Source organism: Miscanthus floridulus, chromosome 11, assembly GCF_019320115.1.
Source record: "Miscanthus floridulus cultivar M001 chromosome 11, ASM1932011v1, whole genome shotgun sequence".
Taxonomy (NCBI): Eukaryota; Viridiplantae; Streptophyta; class Magnoliopsida; order Poales; family Poaceae; genus Miscanthus; species Miscanthus floridulus.
Window position 1 is genome coordinate 54,064,860 of NC_089590.1, and position 14,426 is coordinate 54,079,285.

At 46.9% G+C, this 14,426-nt stretch overlaps 1 protein-coding gene across 3 annotated transcripts; it reads right to left on the reverse strand.

Annotated features, from left to right (window-relative positions):
- Window positions 1–629: 629 nt before the first annotated feature.
- LOC136490766 (probable amino acid permease 7) lies at window positions 630–9,040 on the reverse strand. Of its 3 annotated transcripts, none has more exons than XM_066486960.1 (7): window positions 8,727–9,040; window positions 8,364–8,600; window positions 6,922–7,015; window positions 2,097–2,311; window positions 1,741–1,874; window positions 1,412–1,639; window positions 630–1,305 (listed from the first exon to the last, which is right to left on the reverse strand). In XM_066486960.1, the coding sequence occupies exons 1-7, from the start codon at window positions 8,821–8,823 to the stop codon at window positions 904–906; spliced, it is 1,407 nt and encodes a 468-aa protein (XP_066343057.1). In that variant the 5' UTR covers window positions 8,824–9,040; the 3' UTR covers window positions 630–903. The 3 variants fall into 3 exon arrangements, with proteins under 3 accessions (XP_066343057.1, XP_066343058.1, XP_066343056.1); XM_066486961.1 differs by lacking the exons at window positions 6,922–7,015; window positions 8,364–8,600; window positions 8,727–9,040 and adding exons at window positions 2,554–2,647; window positions 2,881–3,114; window positions 3,202–3,341; XM_066486959.1 differs by lacking the exons at window positions 6,922–7,015; window positions 8,364–8,600; window positions 8,727–9,040 and adding exons at window positions 2,881–3,114; window positions 3,202–3,972.
- Window positions 9,041–14,426: the final 5,386 nt, after the last annotated feature.

Genomic DNA, 14,426 nt, shown 5'->3' on the forward strand with positions numbered 1-14,426 from the left:
TTTAATATATATTTTATCAAAGTAATTTCTTGGGAAGTAAAAGCGATAGATATTTTGGGACAGATGGATACTTTTGTATTCGTAAATCTCCAATCTAAAGAGGTGAGGTCAGACACACTGCTCTACTTGTTAAAAAAAAGACACTGCTCTATGGACAGCAGGAGGCTCTGGTATTTCTATGCGGTGCATTTTGATTACACTCTTCACTCTTGAGATGAGGCTGCTATTTTATCCTCCCATCCGCGTCAGAAAGAACACGGAGGCCAAGGGCACACGCAGCTCCAAGAACCCACTGAATCATGTTCTTTCCCACTGTTCCAGTAAAAACTAGTCGTGCTGGTCCACGGCTTATGCATGCTCAGATGGTGGCACAAACTGAATCAATTACAAGGTGCAAATTAGGCTCTTCTGTATCCGATGTTGTACCCTGTTTTGTTATTTTCCGTATTGTACTCTTATTTTCAATAAATACCAGTAGGGGTGCGCCCCTCCTGTTCAACGTCAAAAAAAATTACAAGGTGCAAATTGAGGGCCAGAAAATTGAAAGGAGACATGCAGAGGAACCCCTGAAACTGAAACTACATAGGCGGCATTCAGTGACACAGGCTCCAAACTTTCTTCTGAACTCCTGAGGTAACTCGGCGGTATCAATACGACATGTATCCATGGTAACACTGTGTGCATGTTACAATCCAATGCAGGAGGAAGGCACTGAAAATAAATAGATCCTGCTGCCACTCCCTGACCCTGCTGATGACCTGCTACTAGTAACTAGTGTATGCTGCTGCTGTTCGTCATCATACCCGGCCCTTGGAGATAAACAATCTCCCATTCGCTCTAGCATACTGCTGCTGCATTCTCCATTATACCAATACATAGGGTGTTCTACTGGACTGGACTAGCCTAGCCTAGCTTCTGGGTGATTAGCCCCTCGATGGAGCCGACGAGTGCGAAGGCGCTGACGAGGAGGCAGACGACGCTGAAGGTCTGCAGGACGACCCAGCGGGCGGACCACCGGGGCACGTTCCGCTGGATGAAGTACATCTCCACGGGGAAGTAGATGGCCAGCGGCCAGAAGTTGAGCGCGCCCAGCAGCGCCAGCACCTCGTTGAAGTAGGGGAACGCCACGGCCACCGCCGTCGTGGACGCCACGTACAGCGTCCGGAAGCACACGCGCAGCAGGTTCACCCGGCACGCCGGCAGGCACGCGAACCGGACGGTGTGGAAGTCGTTCACGAACCCGCTGTCCGGGAACCGCTCCGCGAAGAACCTGTCCGCAAACTGGAAGATCGGCTGGCTGTATACCTGCAGGTTCGATTTCAGACACGCGGCAGCGCCCGTCAGTCATGCGTCCACATGTGATTTTGTGTTTCTGATGTTTATTAGGGCTGTCACTGTGTCAGTGTACTACCTGGTACCCGCCCAGCAGGTGGAGGATGATGCACGCGTTGGCGAAGTCGATGAGCCAGTAGGGCTCGTAGAAGCCGAAGCCGGTAAGGAGGTTGCCCGGCGCGTCGCTCCCAAAGGCGGCGTAGCCGAAGCAGCCGCAGCAGAGGTAGAAGAATGTCGTGACAAGGATCGAGATCATCGATGCCCTCTTCATCGTCTTGTTCTCGGCTGGTGGTGACTTTAGGGTGTCCTAAATTGCCGGAGGTGACTTGTTACTGTGCTTATACGATGATACTACTAATGGGTGCTTGCTAGCAGTGTTTATGAAAGAATGACCGTGCGGTTATGTACCTGTATTTCCAGGAGGATCAAGGAGTACGGGTACGCGAAGGCAATGTCGCCGATGGCCTGCGAGACGCGCCAAACCTTCTGCATAGGCGTCCTCATCTGAACACCTGTTATGCTTCCTTTGATCGTCCCGTTAGCTACACACAAACAATTCCGTGTTATCTGGTGCCAACATTCATATCATATATACAACCCGGCCTCTAAATCTAAATGTTTATTAACTGTACTATATGAGTTATGTTCCGATAATTGAATGAACGAAAGTATTGGTTTTCCTCATGTAGTATACGAGTAGTACTAGTGTTCAGCTGAAACGATGGAGAGATTGGATTATCTAGTGAAAGAATCAGAGTACGTACCAATGGTTGTTGCGAGGCCGAGGCCAAAGCCGATGAAGGCGTAGGAGAACGACATGACCGCGGCGACGACGGAGAGCCACGCCATGTCGTGGAAGTCTGGTATGAAGGAGAGGAGGAGCTGGGCGGCACCGAAGACGAGCATGTAGTAGCTACCACCGTAGTCGCAGTGTGCGTCGTGCCCATGCTCGTGGTAGCAGTTCGCCTTCAGAATCGCCCTGCCATGGACATCCAACAGCAGAGCAGCCCGACACAGGACACACAAGACAGCACAAGTAGTTAAGAACAAAAATCTTTAGCGAAAATAACCGCCAGAAGGGCAACAAAAGCACCCATCGTTAGGGCCCTGCTCGCTAAAAAGACAGGGAAGGAAGCACACGATTGCAGACAGCTTGAGCTGTTGTACAAGTTTTGAGACAGAAAAAAAGGGGAAATTTTGTTACCGGCCAGCGGCGGCTACCTTATGCTAGTGGCGGTGGTGATGATATAGGCGACGCCGCAGCCGTACAGGCTCACGAACTGCAGCGAGCCGCAGGCCCAGGTATGCTTCTTGCCTGAGCATGTCGGCACAGAGCAGCACACGCAGTAGACGGGTTATTTACTTACAGTATCAACAAGGCCATAAAACCACACCACGAACGAAGCAAGCTCAATTCAGAAGTTTTTTCTCTCTCTCTCTCTCGTACGTAGTTGTAGCTGCTGCTGTGCTTCGTTCTGATAGAAGCTAGCCAGCAAGTAGTGAGACGACAGGTATACGTATATACTATGGTGTAGCGGTATAGTATACCGAGGTAGACGCGGACGGCGTCCAGGTAGGAGCGGTTCCGTGGCCCCTCCTCGGGGTCGCCGCGCCGGTAGCAGTCGGCGAGCAGCGCCGCCGAGACGTAGGTGACGAGCGCGAAGCAGAACATGCAGGCCGGGCCGACCACCCAGCCCAGCTGCGCCACGCTCCAGGCCAGGGACAGCACCCCGGAGCCGATCACCGCCGTGATGATGTGCGCCGCGCACGTCTACGCCGTCCCTGCACGACGCACACGCCGACCTTGCGGTTGAGACGCGTAGGAGAGGCAAGGTTTCAAAGGCGGGGTGCGCGGATTAAGGGCGTTACCAGTCCGGCGCGGGTGGCCGTCGTCGTCGCAGCGGCCGTCGAGCACCTCGAGCGAGTGGTCCACCGCCATTGCATGCGCGCGGCGTTCCACCGCCCGATTGGTCTGTCCGAGAGGCGAGAGGCTGGCTTGGCTGCTCTGCTCGGGGAATGGACAAGCGCGGGCTGCGATCGGTTGGTGCACTGCGGCTATGGCTAAGCACGCAACAACAACGACCGCGGCGGGGGGAGCATAATAACGCAGAACAGAACAGGACTGGTGAACGAGGACACTGAGGGTCCGCGGTTGTCTCGGTCATCAGACCGGCATCGCCGTATATTCGTGCCGAGCAGGAGAGAGTACGTGACGTCCTCCGCCCTGATTACTGCTTGAGCCCTACTAGTAGGCCCCTAGCTAGCGATTCGGTGCACTGCGCCGTGCAGCCTTTCGGGGGCGAATAGTCCGGCAGCATCGGCCCCGCACTGGGAAGTGGAAAGGAAGCAGTACGTCCGCGATCTGCTCGCAAAGCGCGCTACGAGCCAATACAAATGCACGCCGCTTTGGGCCACGGCCCCGCATGGTACTAGCGCCTCACCCGGGAGATACTGCATTTGCGTCTGGCGATGCAAGGGGTAGTAGTATAGTTCAATAATTGTACATTTGTATTCCATGCCTGTTCCGTGGCATGCGTAGTCATATAGGAAAAATCGAAACTCACACAAATGCTATACAACAAACTTATGTTTTAGCGCAAAAAAATGTATGGATTTTTTCTCTCATTTTCCCTCCGTTCTGCTGGCGCGGGCACGGGCGCTGTCGTCGCACAGGCCGCAGGCGCAGGTCACGCCGCCCAGGATCCACTTTGCTCGAGGCCGGACATGGTGTCAGGATTTGCCTCTCCGCTCGAGGCTGGCTGCTGCTCTGCTGCAGCTTGCTCCTGGGTAGCGATGGAGGAGTCTGGCCACACGCGTCCTCCAGTAGCCTCTCCTCCTCCTCTGCTGTGATTTGTTCTTCCACAGAAAAAAAATGTTTCTTGTGATCTGTGGATCTGTGATTTTATGATTTGTGATTGTCTGAAGATAGAAGAAGGCTGGAGGCTGGAGGTAGAAGGAGGGTGGAGGCTATTGGATCTTAATTCTATGGTGAAAAAAAATTCATGTGTTGAAACTGCATAAAACATACGGTTGTTGGATAGACAGACTCAACTCCAAATCCCTACTGATTTCTCAACAAAAAATTCATTTCGCTCAAGGTGCCACGGACCAAGTGCCCGTTCACTTGGCTGCCATGGCTTAAATTACTGGTGGCTGATTTGTTGTGAGAGTAAAACACTGTTCATCAGATAAAAAAATATGGCTTATAAGCTAAGCGAACAGGACTATTGGAATGTAATATAGCATGTGGGCCTGTCTGGCCTCCCACAATGTCTATATATATGTAAACACTGATTATTCACAGTAATGCATTGAGTATTCTCTAATCCTACTCTTTCATGGTATCATGAGACGGTTCGTTTCTCGCTTCCGCAGACCCTAACTCGCGCGGACTGGTGGGCATTGGCCATTGGCCATTGGCGAGAGATATAAGCCTGCTGCCCTCTGCAGCACGTGGGGGCACATGTCTTCCACCGGCAGGGATCCGGTCGACGCCGCGACGGAGTCGTGCTGCGTGATCTATGGCGCGCGGATAGCTGCTACAGGAGCAGAAACGGCACGTTCCAGACTTTTATTTGCCATGACATGGTGCGGCTTCCGCTCGGGCAAATCAGTGGCCGCCCAGGCCCAACCCATCCACCATCATTGGCGCCTTGGAGATTTTACCCTGCGGCCCTGCCACTAGTCCAGTAGTAGGCGGCTAGAATCTCTCCATCCAAAGTTGCGGAATTGGAAACTTGCAAACCTGCTCCGTACGACCACTACGAAAGTGACAATAATAGCGCCCAACATTAGCTATTCTGGTAGGCTTAAATAGGTTCTGGACGAACAAAAACGACTTGTTTGCACGTTGATTATTAGGGCCCCTCTGATGGGCCTTCTTTCAATCAGCTTGTTCAAAGCTGTGCAGAACTGTAGGATAAAACGGCTATGATATGATTTCGCCTGTTGGAGAAGAGAGCCATGTGAACCTAGCACTCCTGGCTCCGCTAGCACTAGAGCTGGAGCCGGAAGGAATGCGCGTTCTTAGTAAATTTCAGATGTTATAAAACTATTCTTAGGTATAACATCCAGTAATAATGCTATAAATATACTGTGATAACATAGACCAGATATTAAAGCAGTGGGGCTAACAACAAAGCAAAAGTTTCGAAAACAATTTGTGATCGATTTTGAAACCAGTGACCGAAGGCGCCTCCCTCCTTTTTTGACGAGTACGGTTGCCATTGCCCGACGGTATCGAAGAAGAGTTGCTGTCGTGGAGGTTTTTGTCACCCTTTTTTTTGTGGATATTCTGGACCATTTTGATTCCTTTCTTTTATCACGAGGACCGGCATCGAGCCAAATCCGTATTGGCCTCTTGATGCTACAGACTAAGCTCCATAGTGGATTGAATTGCAATGGTGCGTGGGTTCATCAGCACCGCCCCCTGCAGACTGAAAATTCAGCCAGCCCAGCAGTGAGATGCTTATTGAACACTACTAGAATTGTTGAGGGTGAAAAGAAGAATTCCATGTCGCGCTCTTCGAGCTGCCTTTTTGACTTGCTAGTCCTCTCGCGCGTAGTTCAAGAGAACTACTCTCCGTGACACATTCCATAGCTCATTACCCATTAAACAGACCATGACAATGCGGAGACAAGTCGTGCTGTGTTTTTCCTCTCTACTTCTGTAGCATAGCATGGTTATGATAATGCACGCTGCTACATGGGCATTGGCATCGACAGGCAGCGGCACCAGCGAGGCAATGGCCTTCTCAATTCACTCAAGTGTACCAACATCTTTGGAGTTCAGTCTCTAGACGTACTCTCTGTAGATACCGCAACCGCAACGATGCTGCTTGGGCAGCCCACGATGATGGAGATGGATTGCAAAGTGGAAGAGCTCGAGCTCGATGGTTGGATGGATTCATGGATATATAGGGAATATAGTAATGGAATAATTAACGGGAGAGTAGAGAGTATTCTCCTCTTTTTCTTTGGGCCTGGCTGCCTTGTATTTCTTTTCTTTCTTAGCTGTTGTAAATGCTAGCTTGTATTCTTTCATTTAATTGAAAAAAAGGTAGGGGATTCCCCTGCTGATTAGGTAAAAAATGATGAAGGAGATATATAGGTGGGAAACATATAAGATTCCTCGTTAGAATTTAGAACCATCATGGACGAAAATGTGCCACATTAGCTTTCGTCTAAAGGAGGCGGGAAAGATGATGCTTAACTTAGATTTGATTTGACATGTTACTGGGAAGGTATGTTTGCTAAAAAAAGAAAGAAAGGGAAAAATCAAACCCAAGGTCCCGGACTCCCGGTTAGGGCACGCCGGCTTTTGGCCCATGGTGGGATCGGCCCATTGCGCCGGAACGTTCGGGGTCTGGTGCGTCGATGAAATACAGCCCACCCGCCCGCGCCGCTACTCGCTGCTCGCTAATCGCGCAGGCGTTGTCGCATCGTCGGCCCAGCCTGGCCACGTGCGGCGGTCCGGCAACGTTACGGCCCCACCACAGAATCACGCGCTCGACGTGGTGGTCTCGAGTCTCGGACAATAGCAAAACACGTGCAAACATGTCTTGGTAGAAGAGGATGCAAGCGGCGTACCTGCAGCTGATGGAGGCCGTGATGGTGTAGGCGATGCCGTAGCCGAACAGGGCCGTGTGCTGCAGCAGCATGCACATCCACGAGCTGCTGCTACCTGTCAGGGGCGTTTCATTGTTAGGATTAGTTAGGAAATCGCAGAGGATGTACTACTGTACTGAACAACGACAGTACAGGCAATGATGCACCTCCTCAAAAATAGAAATAGAAAGAGAGGGAAAAAAAAAACAACAACAGGTAACCTGATTGTGAAACAGAAGAGAGGAGTCGAGATATGCATGTGTCTGCGTCAAGCGCTTTCATAATTGGTACACCTAAGCCTCTCTAGTCTCTGTTACAGGTCACTAGTGCTAAGTTGACAGGGATGGATCCTTGCCAATACAGCAGCGGTCCTTTTTTTTATATATATACTAGCGACCAAAAATATTTTACCAATCGTGTGGTGAACTGTCCCCGCTTAAAACGTCATTTGCCGTAAATTGATTGCATTTCGTAGGTGTACACGCTGTGCACCTATTAAACTCACTGGAGTTCTATTCATCAACATTTAGACAGAACATTGTGCACCTATTAATCTCACTGGACTTACTATTTACACACTATGTGCACATGATATATGAACTGTTAAACTAGTGTAAATCCTAATATTCCCTCCCACCCTAAAAAAAAGCACCGCTGACGTCGCCGTCCAGATGGCACTTTTGACGAGTGCGCTTGGACATCCAAGCCGGGAGTTGGTTCAGTCGTGTCGGACTCGAACAGACTACTCGCCAGAGGCAGAGCCAGGTGTCGCCTGCGCTTTCGCGGGCTCCGAACGCCAACTCGTCCACGGACACACTGCCAGCCACACGAGTTTGCCAGTTTGGTCGAGCCGTACAGTTGTCGCCACGGGGTTCGCGACCCTTCCCGCGTTCCAGTGGCGGCGCTGCACTCATCTCCTCCTCGTGCCCGTTTCCGTCTCTATCTATCTGCTGCGGGTGTCGCCGTCACGACCTGTGGCTGAGAGCAGCTAGCTCCCCCTTTCCCACAGGCGAATGCGAGTTTCCTCATACGAGCAAGCAAATTTCCCAGTCTGGCTTGGCGATTTCCTATGCTCGGCAGCCAACAGCCTCAGGAATTCAGTAGGGGCTAAAACCCCCTCCTGTTTTATTAAAAAAAAACAGCCTCAGGAACATTGGAGGCTTTCAGGTTTAACTTATTCCACCAGCTCATTAGAGTGGGTTGTCAAGGGGATTTGGTACAGATTCAATCAGTCACGTCTAACGCAAACAGTGCCTACCTGTTTACTGCGTCTCTAATGCTGTGTTTGAGAAGAGACACAAAATATAGTAGACAGACGACCATTTTTGAGGAACTTGAGCAGTAGACTGACTCTGTCTTTCTATGTAAACAGAAACAGAGAAAGGGAGGGGGGGGGGGGGGGGGGGACACGACACGACACGTACCAAGGTTGCGGTCGACGGCTTTGGCGTAGGTGCGGTTGCGGTGCGGGCCGTGCTCGGGGTCCGGCGACCGGTAGCAGTCAGCGAAGAGCGTGGACTGGAGCGCCGTCACGGCCGCGAAGACGAGCATGGCGGCCGGGCCGGCCACCCACCCCAGCTGCGCGATGCTCCACGCTAGCGACAGCACGCCGGACCCGATCACCGCCGTGATCACGTGCGCCGCCGCCGTCCACATGCTCCCTGCATGCACCCCGTACACAAACCGCCGGTTCCGTCAGCCCGTTCGCGACGCGGGATACGTCTGATCCGCCTCCAATGGCGGGCGGACACGGACACCAACATAGAGGAGGGGAGAGGGGGGCTCACCGCTTCGGACGATGCCGCCGCCGCCGCCATGTTTCGCCTGGTCCGCGATGAGGGGCAGGGTGGCGGCGCCGTGATCCCCGCCCTCGCCGAGCGCCATCGATCGATCGATCGCCGGGCGGGTGGGCCGAGCAGGTCGTCGATCGGGCTCCGCCGGCCGGTGCCCGATCCTAAATTCCTAATCCTCTTGCGGATCGGAGGGATGAACGAACGGCGAAGGGGACTGGTTGCGTACTTGCGTGTGCCTGCCTCTCCGGGGGCCGGGGGGCCGGGGCGACTATTTGAAGCACCTGGCGAGTGGTGGCTGCCTGGCTAGATCACTCGAGGAGAAAAATGGCGTGTGTTGGGAGGACAACTGGACAAGGTCGTTTTTGTTTTTCCTTCTTAGAGCAACTCTCCGTATCCTTGAACAACTTGTCTAGTCATCTAAATATAGCCATATTTTATTCTGAATTTTTTGCATGTCAAAAATAGAAGACGAGAATGATTCTAGAGTGCGTATGGAATATAGAAAATTTATTAGAGGATGAAAAGATATAAAAACGTTTTTATGCCAATAACTCTCCAAATAATAATTTATAAAGTGAGATTTAGAAAAGCTCCTGAAAATACTCCTATGTCTTCTTGAGAAGGACGGTGTAGGTATCTGTATAAGTTTGAGTGCTTGACCATGCTTGTGATCGGCTCCTCTCCGTATCCGAAATGTATGCAGATGTTGTTACCAAATCATTCAGCCTCACCAACAACAAATATTTCTTCAGATGGTGAAGGATGAAGTTGTTCCATGGTATTGGTATCATAAGATAAGCTGAGTAAAATAAGAGACTTTTTCCTGTGTGCCCTTATAAAAGATCGTAATTCCTTGTGTGCCCCTGAAAAAATTCAGCGGTCTTCAGCGCCACTACTCCAACTTTTTCGTGTCATCCATGCCACTTCCGTCAGTTTGGGCTCTAACGCCGTTAAACTGCAGGTGTGAAAAGACGAAAATGCCCTTAAGTTTAAATATGTTATTAATTTTTTTTGAGCATCTTAACGACTTCAAATGAAAAAACTCAAAACTAGAAAGTTGTAGATCTCGTCGAGATCTATAATTTTCATATAAATTTTTTTTCATTTAATTTCGCAAAAAAAATATGATTTGATATGATTAATATATCTTAGAAAAATCATATTATTTTTTTTGCGAAATTAAATGAAAAAAAAATTTATATGAAAATTATAGATCTCGACGAGATCTACAACTTTCTAGTTTTGAGTTTTTTCATTTGAAGTCGTTAAGATGCTCAAAAAAATTAATAACATATTTGAACTTAAGTGCATTTTCGTCTTTTCACACCTGCAGTTTAACGGCGTTAGAGCCCAAACTGACGGAAGTGGCATGGATGACACGAAAAAGTTGGAGTAGTGGCGCTGAAGACCGCTGAATTTTTTCAGGGGCACACAGGGAATTACGATCTTTTATAAGGGCACACAGGGAAAAGTCTCGTAAAATAAACCAATCTAAAAAAAATCACACACATACACAGCATGTTCGTTTGGCTGTGGCTGGTCGTAAATGATAGTAAATTTCCAGCCAGAACAGTATTTTTCTCTCACACAAACCAACCAGCAGTACAGCAACAATACGAACCAGCCAACCGAACAGGCTGACCGTTGGTGCAGCCTGTTCGCTTGCTCGTAAACGATCGTAAATTTCCAGCCGGGAACAGTGTTTTTCTCTCACACCAAACCAGCCAGCAGTAAATAATCCACGATACGATACGGCCTCCCGAACAGGCCGATGGTAGCCAGAAACGTGTCAACGGTCAGCTGGCTAGTCCTATGTTGGAGTTGGACCCCACAAATATTCATTCTCTTTCTCAACAGAGTTTAACAGCAGTTTATTCCGAGGGAGTACGTCTGACTATACCTTTGACAATACATACATCCTAATGTTTTTAGGACGAACATATAGTACTCTAAGTGCATGATTCCTCGCTTTCTAAAGGGGAAATAAAAAGAAAAATAGTGATTTGCAGATTAGTCTCGGCCTTTCCTGAAGAAACTAGAGGTACCGATCACTGAGGGAGACAGGGACTGAAAAAGGTGGATTGTCCAGTTGCGGAATGTTTTCTGGACTGACCTGTAATAAGCTTCCTAATCAGACTGCAATCCCGAAATTGTTCCTTCGTCCAGCTGGACCTGGGAGGTAGCTACATTCTACAAACTACCTCCGTTCAAAAAGAAAATCTAGAACCGAATCAAAGCATTTTATTAAGATTAACATTTATAATTCCAAATATAGATATATTATGAAAAATCATAACGAATCAAATTATTATTATTTGATGTCATAAATATAAGATTTTTTAGATTTAATCAAAATTATGATGAATCAACTTTCTGTAAAACTATAAATACATTATTTTTGAGATAGAGGAAATATTTATGGGGGCACTTTTACAAAAGGAGTTGCTATAGAGTCAGGGGCAGTAATACTGGATGCATGTGGCTCTGGTGCGTCGCTGGCTCTCTGCATTGTTTGGTGCACCAGGAGATTGTTTTGAGAATGTAAAGGCTGCAAGCCCAAAGCCCACGTCGGCAGGCCCAAATATGCATTATATTACTCCAACACGCTCTAATGGCTTGTTTTACAAATTAGACAATTTCTGGTGTTTTTTTTTTGTTGAAGCTTCAAAGCCGACATTACTTGCTTGATTTGCAACCAAAATTTGTCATGCCAAAAATTTGGCAACTAAAAGTTGGGCAAAAATTTTATCATAGATTTTGCAAGCCAAATGTGAGAGATTGACAAGTTTTGATATTAAACCAAATACTAGCAAAAATCATGGCTTGTCAAATCTTTGGCTTGGTAAATTTTGGAAGTGAACAAAGCAGTACGTCCTGTTTGGGAAGACTCCTCTCAAACAGTTTTGTCGTCTAGAAAATACTCTTTATTATTCTATAAGGACCTGTTTTTCTCTCTCTTCTAGAAATGAACTAGGAGTCAGTGAAGCTAGAAAACTGGCTTCACTGATTTTGGCTCCTCCGAAGCAGCCAGAGTCAAAAGAAGCCCTACGGAACATGCCCTCAATCAAAAGCCCCCCCAAACATGCACATGCAACTTATGAAACCAAAACCAAGTAAAAAACGGTGAAGTCAAAGCCATTTTCACGTAAAAGCAGAAGCCGCAAAAGATGTGGTCATTTCTCGCTTCACCAATTTTTTTTTTTGGAAAAGCACAAGCCTTGCCAGAGCGTTACTAACATACATGCTCGTGCATTGCAATAGAACATTTAGTTGCTGGATCATCTGTTCTGCTACATTAGAATTTAAATCTCGATTGATGCAAGTTTTATGTGAAACTTATATATAATTTGACTGATTGTTAGTCAAAGATTGTAAAATTCGATTGCTCCTATACAAAATATGTTTATTATTCTGGGACAGATGCAAAAATTTTCATAAAAAATGACAGTATTGTTTGAATTTTGAGATTAAACTCACCTTACATGAAGAGCGTAGGTAGTGTTTGGATTGGTTCGTGTTGTTTGCGTCGTTACCAAACTATGACAAAGCCTCCATCACTGGTAGAGAACCGAGCTTTACTTCCGGTGGGGAACCCCCTCTAGTCCCGGTTCCCCACCCGGGAGCAAGCATCCGGGACTAAAGGGGGGTCCTTTAGTCCCGGTGGGTAACACCAACCGGGACTAAAGGTGCCTCTTGACATGCCACGATGGCCGACACCTTTAGTCCCGGTTGGTAATACGAATCGGGACTAAAGGTTTTTTTTCTTTTTCTTTTCTTTTCATTTTTTTGTTTTCTTTTCAAAATAGGTTTTCGAAGTCGTATTGTACGCTGCTAATTATACATTTATACGCGCGTATAGTATGTTTCGGTTCAAGCATAATGAACGTATTAAATCACACAATTCAAGCATAGAAATATATATATGCATGCATCATATATATATTTACATGCATGCATGCATATGTGTATTTTACATTATATTATTTCATGTGCATATATTACAAAAGATTGCATTACAGTTGTTGTGACATAAAAAGTTTCCTCTCATCCTCTAGCTTGGCTTCAATGGCAGTGTTGGGTCGAAGTAGAACTCGCCCTTGGAATCGATGACCTGCTCATTAAAAAATTCGGCTATAGACTCTTGAATTGCTTTGATTTGGTCGTGCCGTATGACCTTTTCCTCCAACCATCGAGTCTACAGGTTTGAATTAAAGGAAAATAAATTAATATATGTACATATATATATAAAGACATAGTAACACAATCAATAATAATAATTAAATGAATATATAGTGTATTTTTAACGTACTTTGAGTCTCTCTGTAGGAGTTCTTTGGGAGAGCACCTTGATAAACTTGCAAACATAGTAACCACAGTAGTTGTTCCCCTGTTCCTGCCTCAGACACCACTTTATGAGAAAAAGATTTGTCATCCAATCTGGTGATCCGGTGAAAGCTATATGTTTAATTAATAAAGATGATGCGATTCAGGGGACTTACTTTCAAAGGGATCACATTCAGTGGCGCTTTGCATTTTTCCATGTGTTGCTTCTCAATAAAGGTTTTCCAAACACTGCCCAATAAAAAATTTGCCACGTCATCAGATATAGTTAATCATCATGTTTGTGTGTATATATAGTTGCTAGAGATCCTAAAATTACCTCTGAATAATATCTATCATATCTTGGTAGTCTTGTTGTGGTTTTCTCATCGAGTCATAGATTATCAAGTGACTTTTCACCAGATCGATGTCCATCAATATCCAGTGATTGCTGCATGTGTTTATAGGATATAACGCATAACACTCATTAATTAACTAGAATCAACATATGAGCCATTAAGGATGATCGACATGATTAACACTCACTTGAAGTTATAGGGAAAGAGTATATCCTTCTTGTGGCGTTGGTTCACTAAGAAGTTCATGAGGTTACTCTCTGACTCATTCTTCCAATTAGTCTTTGGAGTAATTGGGTCTTTAAATACTATATGGGGATCAACAAAACCAATTTCATTGCAGACTTCCTTTCTGAGCTCTGTCATTATAAATCTGCATATATATAGTACTTGTTAGGATAATTTATATGCATATACACACATATGATGAGTTTAATAATAGATCAAAAGAATTATTACTTACAGGCAATAGCAGCTAATGATAACTTTGTCCAGAGAGGTCAGGTGGCATAGTTGATGAAATTCAGCAAAGTCAACATACATAACATCATCGCCACGGAACCAATGTTCGTCTCTAATTCTGACACCAACACAGAAGTCTCCACTGGTAGACGCCTGCATGTACCACTTGTTTAGCAGGTACATTTGCGTCCCCAGATCAGATAAGGCTTGAGGGTTGTATAGACTCTGGCCTAGTACAAATTTTTTCTTCCAAATATCAACCTCCACCGCACTCTCAATGTTTCCATCACCAAACATCTGGTAAAGGTCGAGACCAGTCTCATCAAGAAATTCACCAAGGTGATCCAAATCGACATCCGAAAGTATGTTTGCCTGATGCATTAATCCTAAATTCGAACCATATTCATTACCAACAACTAGCGGGGGGATTGATTGGTGCGCTTGTTGTCCGAGTTGGGCAACTCCTTTCCCTGCCCGCTTCTTTTTCTGTGCCGCCTCAATTGACTTGGTGAGAGTGCGGTCATAGTCCGATAACGTTGATTTGGACGGTTTACGA

Bases quoted from the DNA above. Each gene is read 5' to 3' on its own strand.
- LOC136490766 (XM_066486959.1), bottom strand. From the start codon at position 3,497: ATGACCGAGACAACCGCGGACCCTCAGTGTCCTCGTTCACCAGTCCTG. The intron at 1,640-1,740 runs GTACATAACCGC...CCGGCAATTTAG, and splicing joins TGATCCTCCTGGAAATACAG to GACACCCTAAAGTCACCACC. The intron at 1,306-1,411 runs GTAGTACACTGA...TCGAACCTGCAG, and splicing joins ACCTGCTGGGCGGGTACCAG to GTATACAGCCAGCCGATCTT.